General features: G+C 42.5%; 1 protein-coding gene across 1 annotated transcript in view; it reads right to left on the reverse strand.

Moving 5' to 3' along the window:
- Positions 1 to 775: 775 nt before the first annotated feature.
- The window catches only part of LOC108926666 (transcription initiation factor TFIID subunit 3-like), a 40,508-nt gene continuing 27,874 nt past the window's right edge, over positions 776 to 13,409 (reverse strand). The window contains exons 3-8 of the mRNA XM_018739513.2: positions 9,885 to 11,570; positions 7,343 to 7,434; positions 6,250 to 6,332; positions 4,926 to 5,208; positions 3,878 to 3,984; positions 776 to 902 (exon numbers count right to left, since the gene is read on the reverse strand). Coding sequence (XP_018595029.2) covers positions 776 to 902; positions 3,878 to 3,984; positions 4,926 to 5,208; positions 6,250 to 6,332; positions 7,343 to 7,434; positions 9,885 to 11,570 — 2,378 coding nt within the window. The remainder of the gene's footprint in view (positions 903 to 3,877; positions 3,985 to 4,925; positions 5,209 to 6,249; positions 6,333 to 7,342; positions 7,435 to 9,884; positions 11,571 to 13,409) is intronic.

The raw sequence follows: 13,409 nt of genomic DNA on the forward strand, positions 1-13,409 counted from the left end.
CTGACCACTTTCTTGTTAACCTTTCAAAAAAAAAAAAAAACTTCCTTTCCAAGAAACAAGTTTGTTTACATTATTTGTCTTCTGGGAGAAAAGAAAAAAAAAAAAAAAAAAAACAGGTGATCAAAGAAATAAATATTAGACACAGGTTGTCTGGGTCAACAGCAGCAGAATTCAGCACATTTCTTTTCGATTGGCAAAACAGAACAATTTAACTGTGTTCACAAACAAATGGAGTTTCATAGACAACCATAATGGCGTTCTGTTAATTAAAAAGGCATGTTTTTGTTCACAGCACTGAGGATTTTCATGAGGTCTGAATACACATTGAAGTAAATCTTCAACAAGACAAAACCAGCCAAATAAAATATATACAGTAAGAAGGGCTACTGTATAGTTACGAAACAGACGTAAGGAAAAGCAAAAAAAGTACAAACAAAAAACAATAAATACAGAAAATCATTACTTTAAAAAATGAATGTGAGTTATAAATCAGGTGAAACTCATAAGAAAACCATACGCTTGGCTTGAAAATTCTTATCTACATTTATATACACAACAAATGCTGTAATCTGTACATACGGTGACTGTTCATGACCAGTTACAGAAGAATGTGTATTACAGTCATGTGTCTGGCATCAGTTCTCGGTGTATTCTGTTGTAACAGAACAAAAACGCAGATGCGTAAAAGTGCAAGGAGAGACCGTGTCTTCGAGGACCGGGGCGTTTGCTCGGGAACCAGTGAAGCACAGCTGTCCAGCTGCATTCAGAGGAGCCGTCAGTGCGCTCTGTGTTTCCTCTTTTTATGCTTCTTGTCCTTGTCCTTCTTCTTGCTCTTGCTCTCGCACTTGACACAGAACCATTGGACATCCTCAGGGGGTGCAGCCAGGAGCCCGACGCAGGGCCTGAAGGGTGCAGGACAGGGTTTTCGGAGACAAAGAACAGAATCGGAGAGAGAGGGCAAGACAACAGTCAATGAAATATGTCTGACAAGGCTATACAAACACACACGGTGATGTGGGCATTCAGACAGACTGGTCCACTGCAGTGTGTGAGCGTACAGGGAAGACGCAAGGCCTGCCGTGCCAAGTGCACCCATGCTACATCTTGGCTGTTTTCCTCCACACTTACACTCCTGCTTGACACACATTTTTTGTCAAACAGCACACCTCTCCCACGGCCTGCTTTCACCTGTCACTCACTGTTCCCTTGACAGCGCTACACACACACGAACACACATGAATGTGCACTGCTCTGCTTACCAGGAAATATGCTATCAACAAGCACGATACTTGGAGTAAAAGGGTATAAAAACACTGGGATTTCAACATATCGGGAAAATTACTTGTTTAAATTACTTAAAAGAGCAATGCGTCAGAACTGTTCCCTTGTGGTTACCATCAGCCAGTCTAAATTGAATTATTTTGAAAACTTTCATTATGGCTTTTTTGGGCCATAAAGATGACACATTTTATTCATGATATCAGATTATTATTGGGTTTAACAGGTCCAGAAGGTGAAGAATAGCTTTGCATTTACTGTACTACAGCTAGCTAACATTCTAGAGTACATAAGCGCATATTTAATTGCAATCAGAAAGAATTTATTTTACAAAAATAACCTTAGTGAATTTGTTATGGGAGGGTCAGAGGAAATAATGGCTCCTCTAAACAGTTTTGGCTTCCATGTGATGGAATGCGGTCCCTCTGTTCCTCAGAGCTGCTGAATCCCTCTCAACATTCAAGAAGAGTTTCAAACCCATATTTTTTCAGAGCTACTTCTCTCCTGATCTTCTCCATAAACTTGCGTCACGCCATTTGTGAGAATCACCTCCGTCTGTTTTATCAATTCTATATGCAGCTACTTGTGTACATGGCTGAATCCGTAACTCTTCACCAGCAGATGAAACACACATTTGTTTACTGAGCTGTATGCTGCTTTGGAGAAAGGCATCTGCTAAATGAATAAATGTAAATGTTCTACAAAGTGGAACAACAGATGATTTCAGTTGAGCTCCATCCCCTTCAGGTCAGCCAGATAAGTAGCCTTGTAACAATTTGGCCTAATGGCCTTTGCTTGAGTATCCCAGTGAGATAAAGTAAGACACGATGCAGACCAGCACCAATTTGACAATGAACATTATAAAAAGACAAGCGAACCAATAGTTGAGAGCAGTTGAGAGATGAAAGCCACTATTAAAGTTTATGTCCTTCAGAAAGTAGGTCCGTTACCACATCAAAGCAGGGCTGTTTTCTTCTGTTATGGATCACGATTGTAAAACCAAACCATAAACGCTTGTGTTGAGCAGTAGGGTTTAATCCGCAAGTGTGTGGGGGTTCATTGCTAAGGTTATACACGGTTATACAGGGTTCAACCAGGACCTCCTCAAGTCTCAAAAGAGTCTACATTAAATTAGTTGAGCAAACAAACACACGGTGACTGTTGAGCTGTTGTATTAATTTAAAATTCTGATGTACAGACTCGGCGATGCTTTCAGGAATGCTGTTACGTCTGAAAGTGAGACTTGTAATCTTCTCAGGCTTTAAAATGACACCAAACCTGTGGGATCAGCTTTAGGCTCATGCAACCAGCTATCCCCAATGGTGAAAAAACCCTTTCTGAACTGTAAACAGACGTTGTTAAAGACTAAAAGCTAGCCTGATCTAGCAGACATATGTCAGGATTCTCCCAAAGCAACTAAAAAAGCACTTCTACGCAGAGGGAAAAATGCAATGCTGTCTCGACTCAACAGCTCACTCCCCGAAGGACCACCTCCTGGCAGAGAATCTGAATATTTCTCTCTAAATTGTATAATTAAAAGGGTTTTGTTTCCAAATGACCTCTCTACCCCCTCAGTTGAAAAGGGTCATCCAAAGGAAAACATCAATGACTGCTAAGCAATCCAAAAGTGCTGAAGCACAATGCAAACTTGGAAAACTTAGAAGTGACCTTCACATTGCCTGTTAAATACAGGGGTTCCTTGATTTAAGATGGGATTTGGTTCTGATGACCTTGTCGTAAGTACAAAATCCTCTTATGCTCTATTATATGAACTGTAAGGATATATAAACAATTAACATGCATGAATGTTGCATTGTATTAGAGGAATTACTTATTTTTTCACTAATTTCACACATAATTCATGTTAAAATAATACTAACAGAATAATAGAGACATTACAGTAATTATAACGTGAAATACTGAACAGGTAATTATGAACAAGTGTTCACACTGTACATTGATTTAATAAACTCTACATTTAATTTAATCGTAATTAATGGATAATGAACACTTACTTTTCACTTGCATGTCATTTTTGATAAAAAATAACTTCAACGGAATCAAAAATGAAAAGTTTTGTAAGCAAAACGCAATCGCTGCAGTGCAGCCAGCTGATGTTATCATGCAGGAGATGGAGGAGTTATCCTCAGATGTTATGACCAAACACTGAGATTGGAAAATAATATAAGGTTCATGGGACAACCGTCTTAAGTCTAGGTGGTTGTAATTCACATTATGTTGTAACTCGAGGCCCACCTGTAGACACATTTGTGCTTCATGTTACACATATAACATTTCAATATTAAATATCAATAAAAACAACCAGATAGATGGACTCAATCAGAGCGACAGTGGACACAACCCTTTCAACACTAAGGATACAAGGGAAAGACAGGACAGTCTGGTGGTCAACAAGTCAATATTGACTCAATGGTTCTTAGCAACATGCAATGAATGTCATGAACTTGACAATCTAAGGCGAACCTGCTGGAAACGGACAGCTGAGCCAGGAGAACATGCACGCAGGGAAGGGGACATTCTGAACTGAGTTGGTGGCAATGATGCTTGGTGAGCAGAACCAGCACGATCAGACTCTTACCAGTGATACCAGTCATCGCAGTCGTCGCATCCAATCATTGGACTTCCGTCGTCCGGCTTGTTGCACCCAGGGCATATCCAAATTTGATTCCCCCACTCATCTCGAATCTTGGGATCAGGAACACACACAGTAAAGCAGGACATGAGAAACTTCCCTGCTTTATCAACATTTTCAACCACAAACAGACATATAGTCTATTAACTCTGACAACATACTGGTGAGTAAATTAATTTTAGAGGTAGTCCTCAACTTACAATGGGGTTACATTCCAATGACCACATTTTAAATCAATGTTATTATAAGTTGCAAACCTCCTTATACTGTATTATATAAACCAAAAGGATATATTGGTTGATTAAACAATCAACATGCATGGATACTATGTTGTGCAACGGGCTTTGTTATATTTCAACTAATTTCATACATTATTCATGTTAAAAAAAACACCAATACAGAATAATATACATTACAAAATTTTTCTTACATTATAATATTACAATAATATTTTCATGCTGCACTATTATTTTCACTTTCATTTCTTAATCTGTTTTCTTTTGCCGTTTCTCTTCCGTACCACTAGAATACTTACGTTTTTGAATGCTAGCTATTAAACTAAAAAGTAACCTGAATGGAATCATAAGAGAAGGATTCTGTAAATAAATCAGTATTTTTGTAAATAAAATGCAGTCACTGATAGACGCACTAAGTCAATAAGATATATGGTGACTTGAAACTGCGCAACCAACCAATTTTACCATACAGCAGATGAAGTGGTTGTTGTTAGATGTTATGACCAAATGCTGAGACTCAAAAATAACAATGAGGTTAATGAGATGGCCGCCTTAATTCAAAGTCGTCGTAAATCATATATGTCATACACGGCACATTTTCACATGTGAAAAAGCTTAACATTTTACATTAAAGAAAAAAGGTTGCTGAGACTGCGGTAACGGGGCTTATGGCTGACACCTGACAGGCATGTCCAGTTCAGATAAGTCTAACCAGAGTATGTACCTTGTCATATGGGGAGGGAAGGGCAGAAACTCACCACGTAGGTGCTCACAGTCTCTGTCACCACGCTGCGTACGGGCGTCTTGGAGAACACAGTTGCCGGCAGGGTGGGGGAGGGCGGTGGCAGTGGTGCAGGGGTGGCTGCTGGGGGAGCGACAGGAAGCGGGTGCAGTGGTGTCGGGGCTGGCACCGGGGGAACTGGGACCAGAATGGGCACAGAAGGTGGTGTCCGAGGCCGAATGGCAGGTACAGCTTTGGCAGCTGGAGTCTTTGGTGCCGGGGTCTTTACCTCTTGGGTAGGGACCACTTTGCTGATGACTCTGCAATGCCAGGAGGGTAAAAAGTAAAGACTAATCTATGAAAAACTGATTACTTCCTGCACTCCAGCAATAGTGCTGTGCTCCTCCACCTATGGCCGCCTGCTTATCCCAGTCACAAGGGGTCCAAAATCAAAAGCCCACCAGTTCTCAGGTTTGGTGCCGACATAGTGGAATGAGCTCCCTCCCTCCCTCAGAGCTGCTAAATCCCTCCCAGCATTCATGAAGGGTCTCAGAACTCATCTCTTCTGGACCCTTTCCCCCTCTCAAGCTCCTGAAATCTTCATAAGTTAGTCCTCCACCACCCGTTACTTTTTACCTACTTATTTTCCTATTTGTACGTCACTTCACCAGGTAGCCGGGGACACGATGGCAGAGGAGGCTAAGCCAATACCATCAATTACTCTATAGACCTGTGTGACTGTCCAACTGTGCTCCTTCAGCTCCTTCATAGCTGTTAGGTACAAAACACATAAAGCACAGGCTTCCTCTGGGTCCCCCGATTTCCATTCACAGTCCAAAGACACGTGTTTCAGGTGTAATGGTGACTCCAAATTGCCCACAGTGTGCTCATATTGTTGCCTAGGTTGATGGACATATATGGTAATTACTGATAAAAAAACTAAAAACACCAAAACACACATAATATAAGTATAAATGTCCCCCACCGCGAATAAATCCTCAAGTTACCACCCACCCCCCCCCCCCCGTGTTCATGTGGGTTTCCTCCTACAATCCGAAGATGTGTTTTTCAGGTGAACTTGTGACTCAAAATTGCTTGTACTAAGTGTGTGTGTGTGTGTGTGTGTTACATTGCTGTACTGTATAGTTGAGAGAGACTGTAAGTACTTTATTGTAGTGTACCTAATGCTGAAAGTAAAATTAGGAAACGGTGTCAGCTAAACAGTAAATTATTATTGTACGTCACTTTGCAGAAAAGGATCTGCTGAATATTTGAACAGAAATTCTTCGGAAATACACATACACGTAGATGCACACATACACGTGGACCGAGGGGTGGAACTCGGGTCTCGCGGTACTCACATTTTGTCCTGTCCAGCTCCAACACGCAGAGTGAGTCGGGGAATGACTGGGGACTGAGCAGCTGCTGGAGGTTCTACCTTTACCTGGAGAGTAACAGAAGAGAGGACACTTCACCATGTTATGCTGGTCTGCAGTACTGTGAATGATGTTGGGGTCGACTTGGAACAAAGACAGGGGACATCTTGGCATGCTGCATCACATCGTCAAAGCCTTTGACCTGTGAACACTGCAGGACTACTCATCTCACACAGTAATATGACCTTTTAGGAAACAATATACACCAGGTAATCAACTTAGAAACACTTTTGGGACCAGAAGTCTGACTGTAACTATCTGTTCAGAAATGCTACATCACTTTTACCAATACGTCAGAATCAATAAAAGCTTCATGATACAGACGTTAAATTTGTTGACGTAGTGGGTTGCGAAAAAAAACTCAGGTTTCTGGTCTCCAGAAGTCCTCTCAATGTCGGGTGAGACTGACCGCTTATCGTCCAGTGGTGCTCTACATCAGTTCTACTTCTTTTTTCTTATTATTTCTACCCATCTAATTATTTATGTTTAGTCACTATGTATGCATGTTGTATATAGTGCACTGCTGCAAACTAGTGAAACTTTCAGTTAGGGTTCAAAGTTTAATTAATTTATTCATTCCTTTTATTTTTTATTTTTCTATTCTTATACACTTGTTTAACTCCACCATGGACAGTTTCCAGCCCGGCTGAGAAAGGAGGGTTGGGGGCTAGCTACCCAACATCGTAAAAAACCTTGCCGGCTACAGAAACGTCAACAAGGAAACTTCATGTCATCTCAGCTCTTAGGGACGCCTGGAGAACCCTTGTTGGCAGCCTATGCCCCGGGGGGGTGGAAGGAGAAGATACTTCTCTAAATGTGATTATTTAGTTCCAGGGCAATTCCAATGTCTTTGTCACTATATTGCTATACTGCCACAAGTTTTTGTAAAGTGTGCTCATGCAGTTTCCTTGGGGATTAATAAAGTTCCCATCTGTACCCTTATTCAATAAATCTGAAATATTTTCATAATGCAAAACAGACATAAGCACCTTTTGGAGGGAAAGCGGATGACACTGACAGCTCTTGATTTTATTGTGTACCACAGGACCTCCGAGTTCCAACTGGGAGAAAACTGGTTCATCTGGATGCGTCGGTAACGATTCCATTTAACTAGAATGTAGACACAGCCCACATGGACCCAAACCTGGAGCTCGTCACCAGCGGTCAGTTGCAGGAGAGGTTCCGACACACACCCACACAGTGTCCTCCAGTGCCAGGTAGAAGGAAGGCCCTGTACCTGCTCGATAAGCATTCTTCTGAGCCTGGAGATGCTTAGGGTCAAGGCAATGGCACGGACAGATACTGCTATCTGCTTATGCTAATTAGCCTTTAACAACTAAACGACCGGAGCCATCCGAAACTCCTGCTTCCTACTTAACCTACACTCTATCTCAACGCGCCCTCCTCATTCAAAGAGACTTTTTTTTCCCCCCAAAAAGGAAACACTTTGCTGATACTATAGACTGCTTTGCCTTAATTTAATAATTAAGTCACGAATTGATGTACGGTACTTTTTCCTTGATCTGCCCTTTTAACTAACTTACATCCTGAAACGGTAAGAAGGAAAAAAGGGCTGAAATGAATATATTTAGGAAGGTTTTTGTGACACTTCTTTTTAACCGATACATAATGAACATAAAGGTACGGCAGACTGTAAGGCCGTGAATGAACTGCCGCACACCCTCTCTCTCCGTGCAGCAAATGTAAAACGACAAAGAAAGTAAAGACTTAAATAAAGACGCAGTGCCCCACCTGGTAAATCTTTTTCATCTGCTCCAAATGAAGGTGCACCTCAGCTAATTCTAAAAAAAATTATCAATACCTCACAATGACGAAACATCTGCCACTTAACACATAGGTCAAGCCTGAAATTAATCTAATCCTCACAGAGACGTACAGTAAGTACTAAATTTGAAAATTATATTGCAGAGGAATCACTCCAGTTATGTCTACATTAAAGCAAAGCGGAAATTGTGTGGTTCAGGATTTTTATTTAATTTGGACGGCAAAACTAACCCCCGGAAGTCCATTTACACCAAGCTGCATTATAACCAAAAATGAGGAAGAGGGAGAAAAATGATTTTGAGAATAAATGAACAAATATTGCGGCACAAACCTTATCTGTACGTGGTCTGCTTGGGAACTGCACTTAGATTCTAGGGCTCAGTGAACCCCACAGGACAGGGGGTGAAATCCAGAGATAGTAGATTCCATTGTACCCTGACGGGAAATACATTGTCGGGGGGATTTGTCCAGTTTTATGTAAAAGCAATACTCCTTTCACCTGAACTAATACAAGCGGTCGCGTAAGCCCCTTACTGCCGTGTGCTGCATGTCTCTGCTAATCTCTCGGGATTTAGCTCCTTTGCCACATACCTCTAGGCACTTGCTGATAAAGCCTTAACCCTCTAGTTCCTTTTTCTACTCCCCAGCACCCCTCCCAGAGGAAACCGGCAAAGCAGCCTTGCAAAAAATTAAAGTGATCAAAAGATTTAGGAAGAGGACACAGAAGGTGGGGGGGGAAAATTAAATCACTTTCAGAATTCTCCTTACTGGCAGAAGCAAGAAAGAGAGAGAGAGGTGTGCAGGGTATTTTAACTTCGCAATGCAAATCAATTCCAAATGATATTATGTACTGTACAAACATCACACACACATTTTGTTGTTTAACAGGACGACGAAGATTGGGGGACCTTGGAGACACGAAAAGCAACTCTTGTGTGGGGCACAAGTGTGGGCGCACGCATGTGGGGAGGTAGACGGACACGAGTAAACAGTGGAAGCCAACTTGCGGAGGCAAGAGCAAGTCTGGCTGCATTAATGTGTGTCTGATTTACACATGCTGATAGCCGGCGCTCTCCTGAGTGTCTTACTGACACGGCTGAGTGGAGACGCTGCAGCCGGCTCCGGGCTCCAGCGCCCGGCACAACGGCAAATTTAAACAGCCAATTAAAACCCGCTCTGTATGCCAAGAGCAGATCTGAACAGCATTCCAAAAGTTATTTCCACTGCTTTGAGAAGTGCGAGAGAAGGGCTTCCCTCCACTGATCAGTCTGACATCAACTTTCTGTGACTGCCCATAAATATATGTGTATATATGTGTGTATGTGTGTGTGTGTGTGTGTTGTATGTGTGTGTGTGTGTATATATATATACTCCTTTGAAAGGAATATAAATAATATGTAAACCACATGCCTTTCTGAGACATCCAAATGACTTTTATGCTTCTGTAGATGTGCACAAAATTTAACATTTTTTAAAATGCCACCATAGAACACATTGCACAAACAGGATCAGTTTTACTGTTTCGGTATGTATACTTTTTGGGACCGCACATTCTATATATCTCTCATTTCTTCTGAAATACATTTTGGACAGTTTGGACATTATGCACCAACACACACTTACTTTCTCCTGCTTTGGTTGTTTCTCCTTCTCCCTCTTGTCCTTCTCCTTGTCCCGCTCTTTCTTCTTTTCCTCTTTCTCCTTCTCCTTCGACTTCTCCTTCTCTTTCTTTTTCTTTTTCTCTTTTTTGTCTTTCTTCTTCTCTTTCTCCTTGCCCTTGTCCTTGTCAAGGAACTGCATGTCAGGGATAGCGATGGGAAGCATGGGCGGGAGGCGCAGACATGCTGCAGGGCTGAACAGTGGTGCCTCCTTCAGGTCAAGTAGAAGCGAGGCTGCAGACGACTTCTGCCGGTCCTCCTTGGCCTTGTCTTTAGACTTGTCTCTCTTCTCCTTATCCTTCCTGCTCTTCTCTTTATCTTTCTTTTTGTCCTTGTGCTTGTCCTTCTCCTTCCTTGAGCCGCCGCTCTCTTTGGGTTTCACCTTGGCAGGGACAAGCTCATTGAACTCATGGGGCTTAAAGAGATCCCGCTGCTCATCCTCCTTGATGGGAAGGTCCTTCCAAGGCAACTTGGATTCCTTACCAAACTCCTTGTCCTTGTGCCTGTTCTTCTCCCTGTTCTTCTCTTTGCTCTTACCCTTGTCACGGTCTTTATCCTTTTCTTTTATCTTATCTTTCTCTTTCTTCTTGATTTTGGCCTTGAGTTCCTTTTTCAGTTTCTTTCTGATATCTGTTGAAGCAGCCAGCTTGTTTCTCTCCTCATACACCTTGAGCAGAGGTTGGGGGGTCGGTGGTGAGGCTGAAGGTGAGGACAAGTATGTGGGATTTGGCGGTGTGCCTGAGGAACCCCCTTGATTTACTTTCCGTAGGACCTCATTGATGGAATCGTCCATTGTCCAAGAATTGGGGATGCCAGCAACAACGCCAGTACTCGGAGGTACAGGCACCAATGCATCCTTGGAAAAGTTGTTTGTGTTGACAAGCAGCTTGGGTGTTGTCGGTTCCGAAATGGTCAGTCTCCTCGGACTCGAGAACGTGTCGCTCTCGGACTCGGAGCCTGAGGCAAAAGCAAATGGGTCGGGTCCATTCTCTGCACGTGCTCTTTCAATAACCGCGTCAATGGAGTCATCAATGGTGTTGTCATGGGGCTCCAGGGTTTCATGTGGCGTTTCTGGGAGAGGTTTGTCTGGCTCTGGAGCTGGAGTTGGGCTTTGATGTTGGAGGGGATTCTCTTTTGCCATCTTCTCACTTAGCATGGTTGTGGGTGGTCTCAGCTGTGTCTCCACTTTCACAGGTGGGCTGAACACCTTTGTGGAGCCCGTCTTGGGACTCTTAGGGCTCTTTGGGCTCTTGGTCCGAACTGGCGACTTCTTTCTCTCTTTCTGCAGAGCTTTCGGTGAACATATGGGACCTCCAGAACCAGGAGCTGGACTAGCCCCTTTGGGACATTTCAATTTTGGTTTACCAGGTGAGTTAACCTTGGGCTTCCGGTGTGGTGTGGAGGATGACGTGAATTCAGCCAGCCTCATAGCAGGTGGCTGTGTCTTGGATGCTGGAGAAAGCCCTGCTGGTTCGAGCGAGAAAGACAGCGAGCTGGAGCTGTCGTGGGAATGGGTATAAGGCAGCGCAGTTTGGGGAACGCGCTGAGGGTTCAGAGAGCTAAGTGGCTCACGGGGCTCTATTCCCCACTCTGGGCTGTCTGTTGACTTGAAACCAGGCAGACGGGACCTCTTCATGGCAGGCATGAGGTCCAAGGAGTCAGGGCTGTCTAAGTGCCTTTTACCGAGGTAATTCTCATCATTGACTGCCTCTTCCTCCTCCATGTTGGCTTCTGCTTCATCCAAGGCAACTTGCATAGCCTCAGCTGAGGTGCCCATATCTGCAAGAACCTGCTCCTCTTCCTCTGCAAATATAAAAGAGAAAATAAGTTAGTTACAAATAAATTACAGAAGCAACACACTCTGGAATAAGTACAAGTTCGTAGTACAACAGAGTGGGTCTGAATAGCTCCTTAGTTGAGATGGAGCACAGGTTGTAAAATAAACACAGAATGACATGGTAACAATCGTGACTTGGTGAGACCCATCAGATTCTTCCTGGAGAATCTTCAGTCATATCATAGTCACTGTCATTATAATTTCTTACCAGTGAGTTTATATAAATACAACCGATGCGTTTACTAACCATTTTTGCTTTTTTAAGCCATGTTTGCAATGAAAAAATAAATCAGTCAGTTCCTCGTAAACACAGAGAATATTCTTGTGGAGCCAAAAATACATTTCTATTCCCTTTCTTTGTTTGTTGAAAAGAACAACAGAGGAATGCAGTTAAGTGTTCATACACACATCTAACACCTTGTCCAACTGCTGGTATAAAGAAATGAACCAAAGGTCCAATTTGACAAAAATATATGGAAAGTTGACCATTTTTAAAAGGCTTCATCTGAGTTGAATTACAGATGAAGACCATTATCAAGGGACAAAAACAGAGACCACTACCTTCACCAAGGCCATGCTTTATAGCCCTCAAACAGTATGGAAGTATACATACACCCATATCCATCAGTGTACCATCTGAAGATGGAGCATAGGCACCTAAAAACGTGCTTTGGTACAGCAGAACCCCATGATCCAGTCACAATAAAGGCCACCCAGTAATGTCTGTCCCTCGACCCCTCCCCACCTTCCCCCACCTCTTCACCAATGGAAACATTAAAAACACTTCTTAAAGCAAGGAAGACCCAAAATGACATTCCCCATTATAAATAGTCTAATCTATATGGTAATACCGCTGTATTCCATAACTATAGAAAAGCTATAAGATAACATTGTGACTTAAGGGCTCTGTGACTGCATTCTGTGGTAATTGTTATCAAAGGTTATTTGGGTTGACATCAGCGGAGCCTTGTGATTGGCTCTGTAGTGTTATTTATGATATGAATTATGATAACTACGATGTCTTTGCGTTGTCTTCGCTCTCCCTTTCAACTCTGATACAATAAATTGCCGTCGTTAATCATGGGCCTTTGTGCCGTTATGATTACTGCATGGCGTAATAAGAATTTTATTTAAGGATACGGGTTCAGCCGCCTGCTAAGAGCAAATGAGACTGTCAACGTTTTACATCCTGACATTTAATTTGTACGGCGGCCATCAGGGGAGTTTGCATTTTACAGGCTTTTCTTTTCTTCCGTGTCAAACACGAATTGTGTAGGTGACATTCGCGTTTCAGAGTGCAAGAGCAAGAGGAGGCCCCACCGAACTGGCACCACATCCCTCTGCATGGGGAGAGAGATATTACACTGTGGGTGATTACAGACATGTTTATTCACAAACATGGAATACTCTAATCAAAGGGAAAAGGCAGGAAAAAAAATACCAAAGATGCATTTATTTACTCAGAAAGGTTTTTTCATAATTTTTCTACTTTAATACAGACCCCCAGCAGCTCCCCTGCCCAAAAAGCCTGCATGTGAGAGCTACGACAGTTCAGATTTGCTTACAGGTCCTAATTGAATGTGTCAATTACAGAAATAAAAAAAGAGAAAAAGAAAAAAGCGGAACAAGATAAACACAAAAACTAAATGGGTTTTAAAAAGAAAATGAGCTTAGGCACACATTGCGAAGTAATTAAAATGGAAAGATAAGAATGACATTTCTGAGCACTGAGACGACGGGAAAGGCAGAGATGTGTCAGTAATGGCAGCGCGCCGGTCTGTGATGGATCGGTACTTCTTCAGGGC

This window comes from Scleropages formosus, chromosome 5, assembly GCF_900964775.1.
Source record: "Scleropages formosus chromosome 5, fSclFor1.1, whole genome shotgun sequence".
Lineage (NCBI taxonomy): Eukaryota > Metazoa > Chordata > Actinopteri > Osteoglossiformes > Osteoglossidae > Scleropages > Scleropages formosus.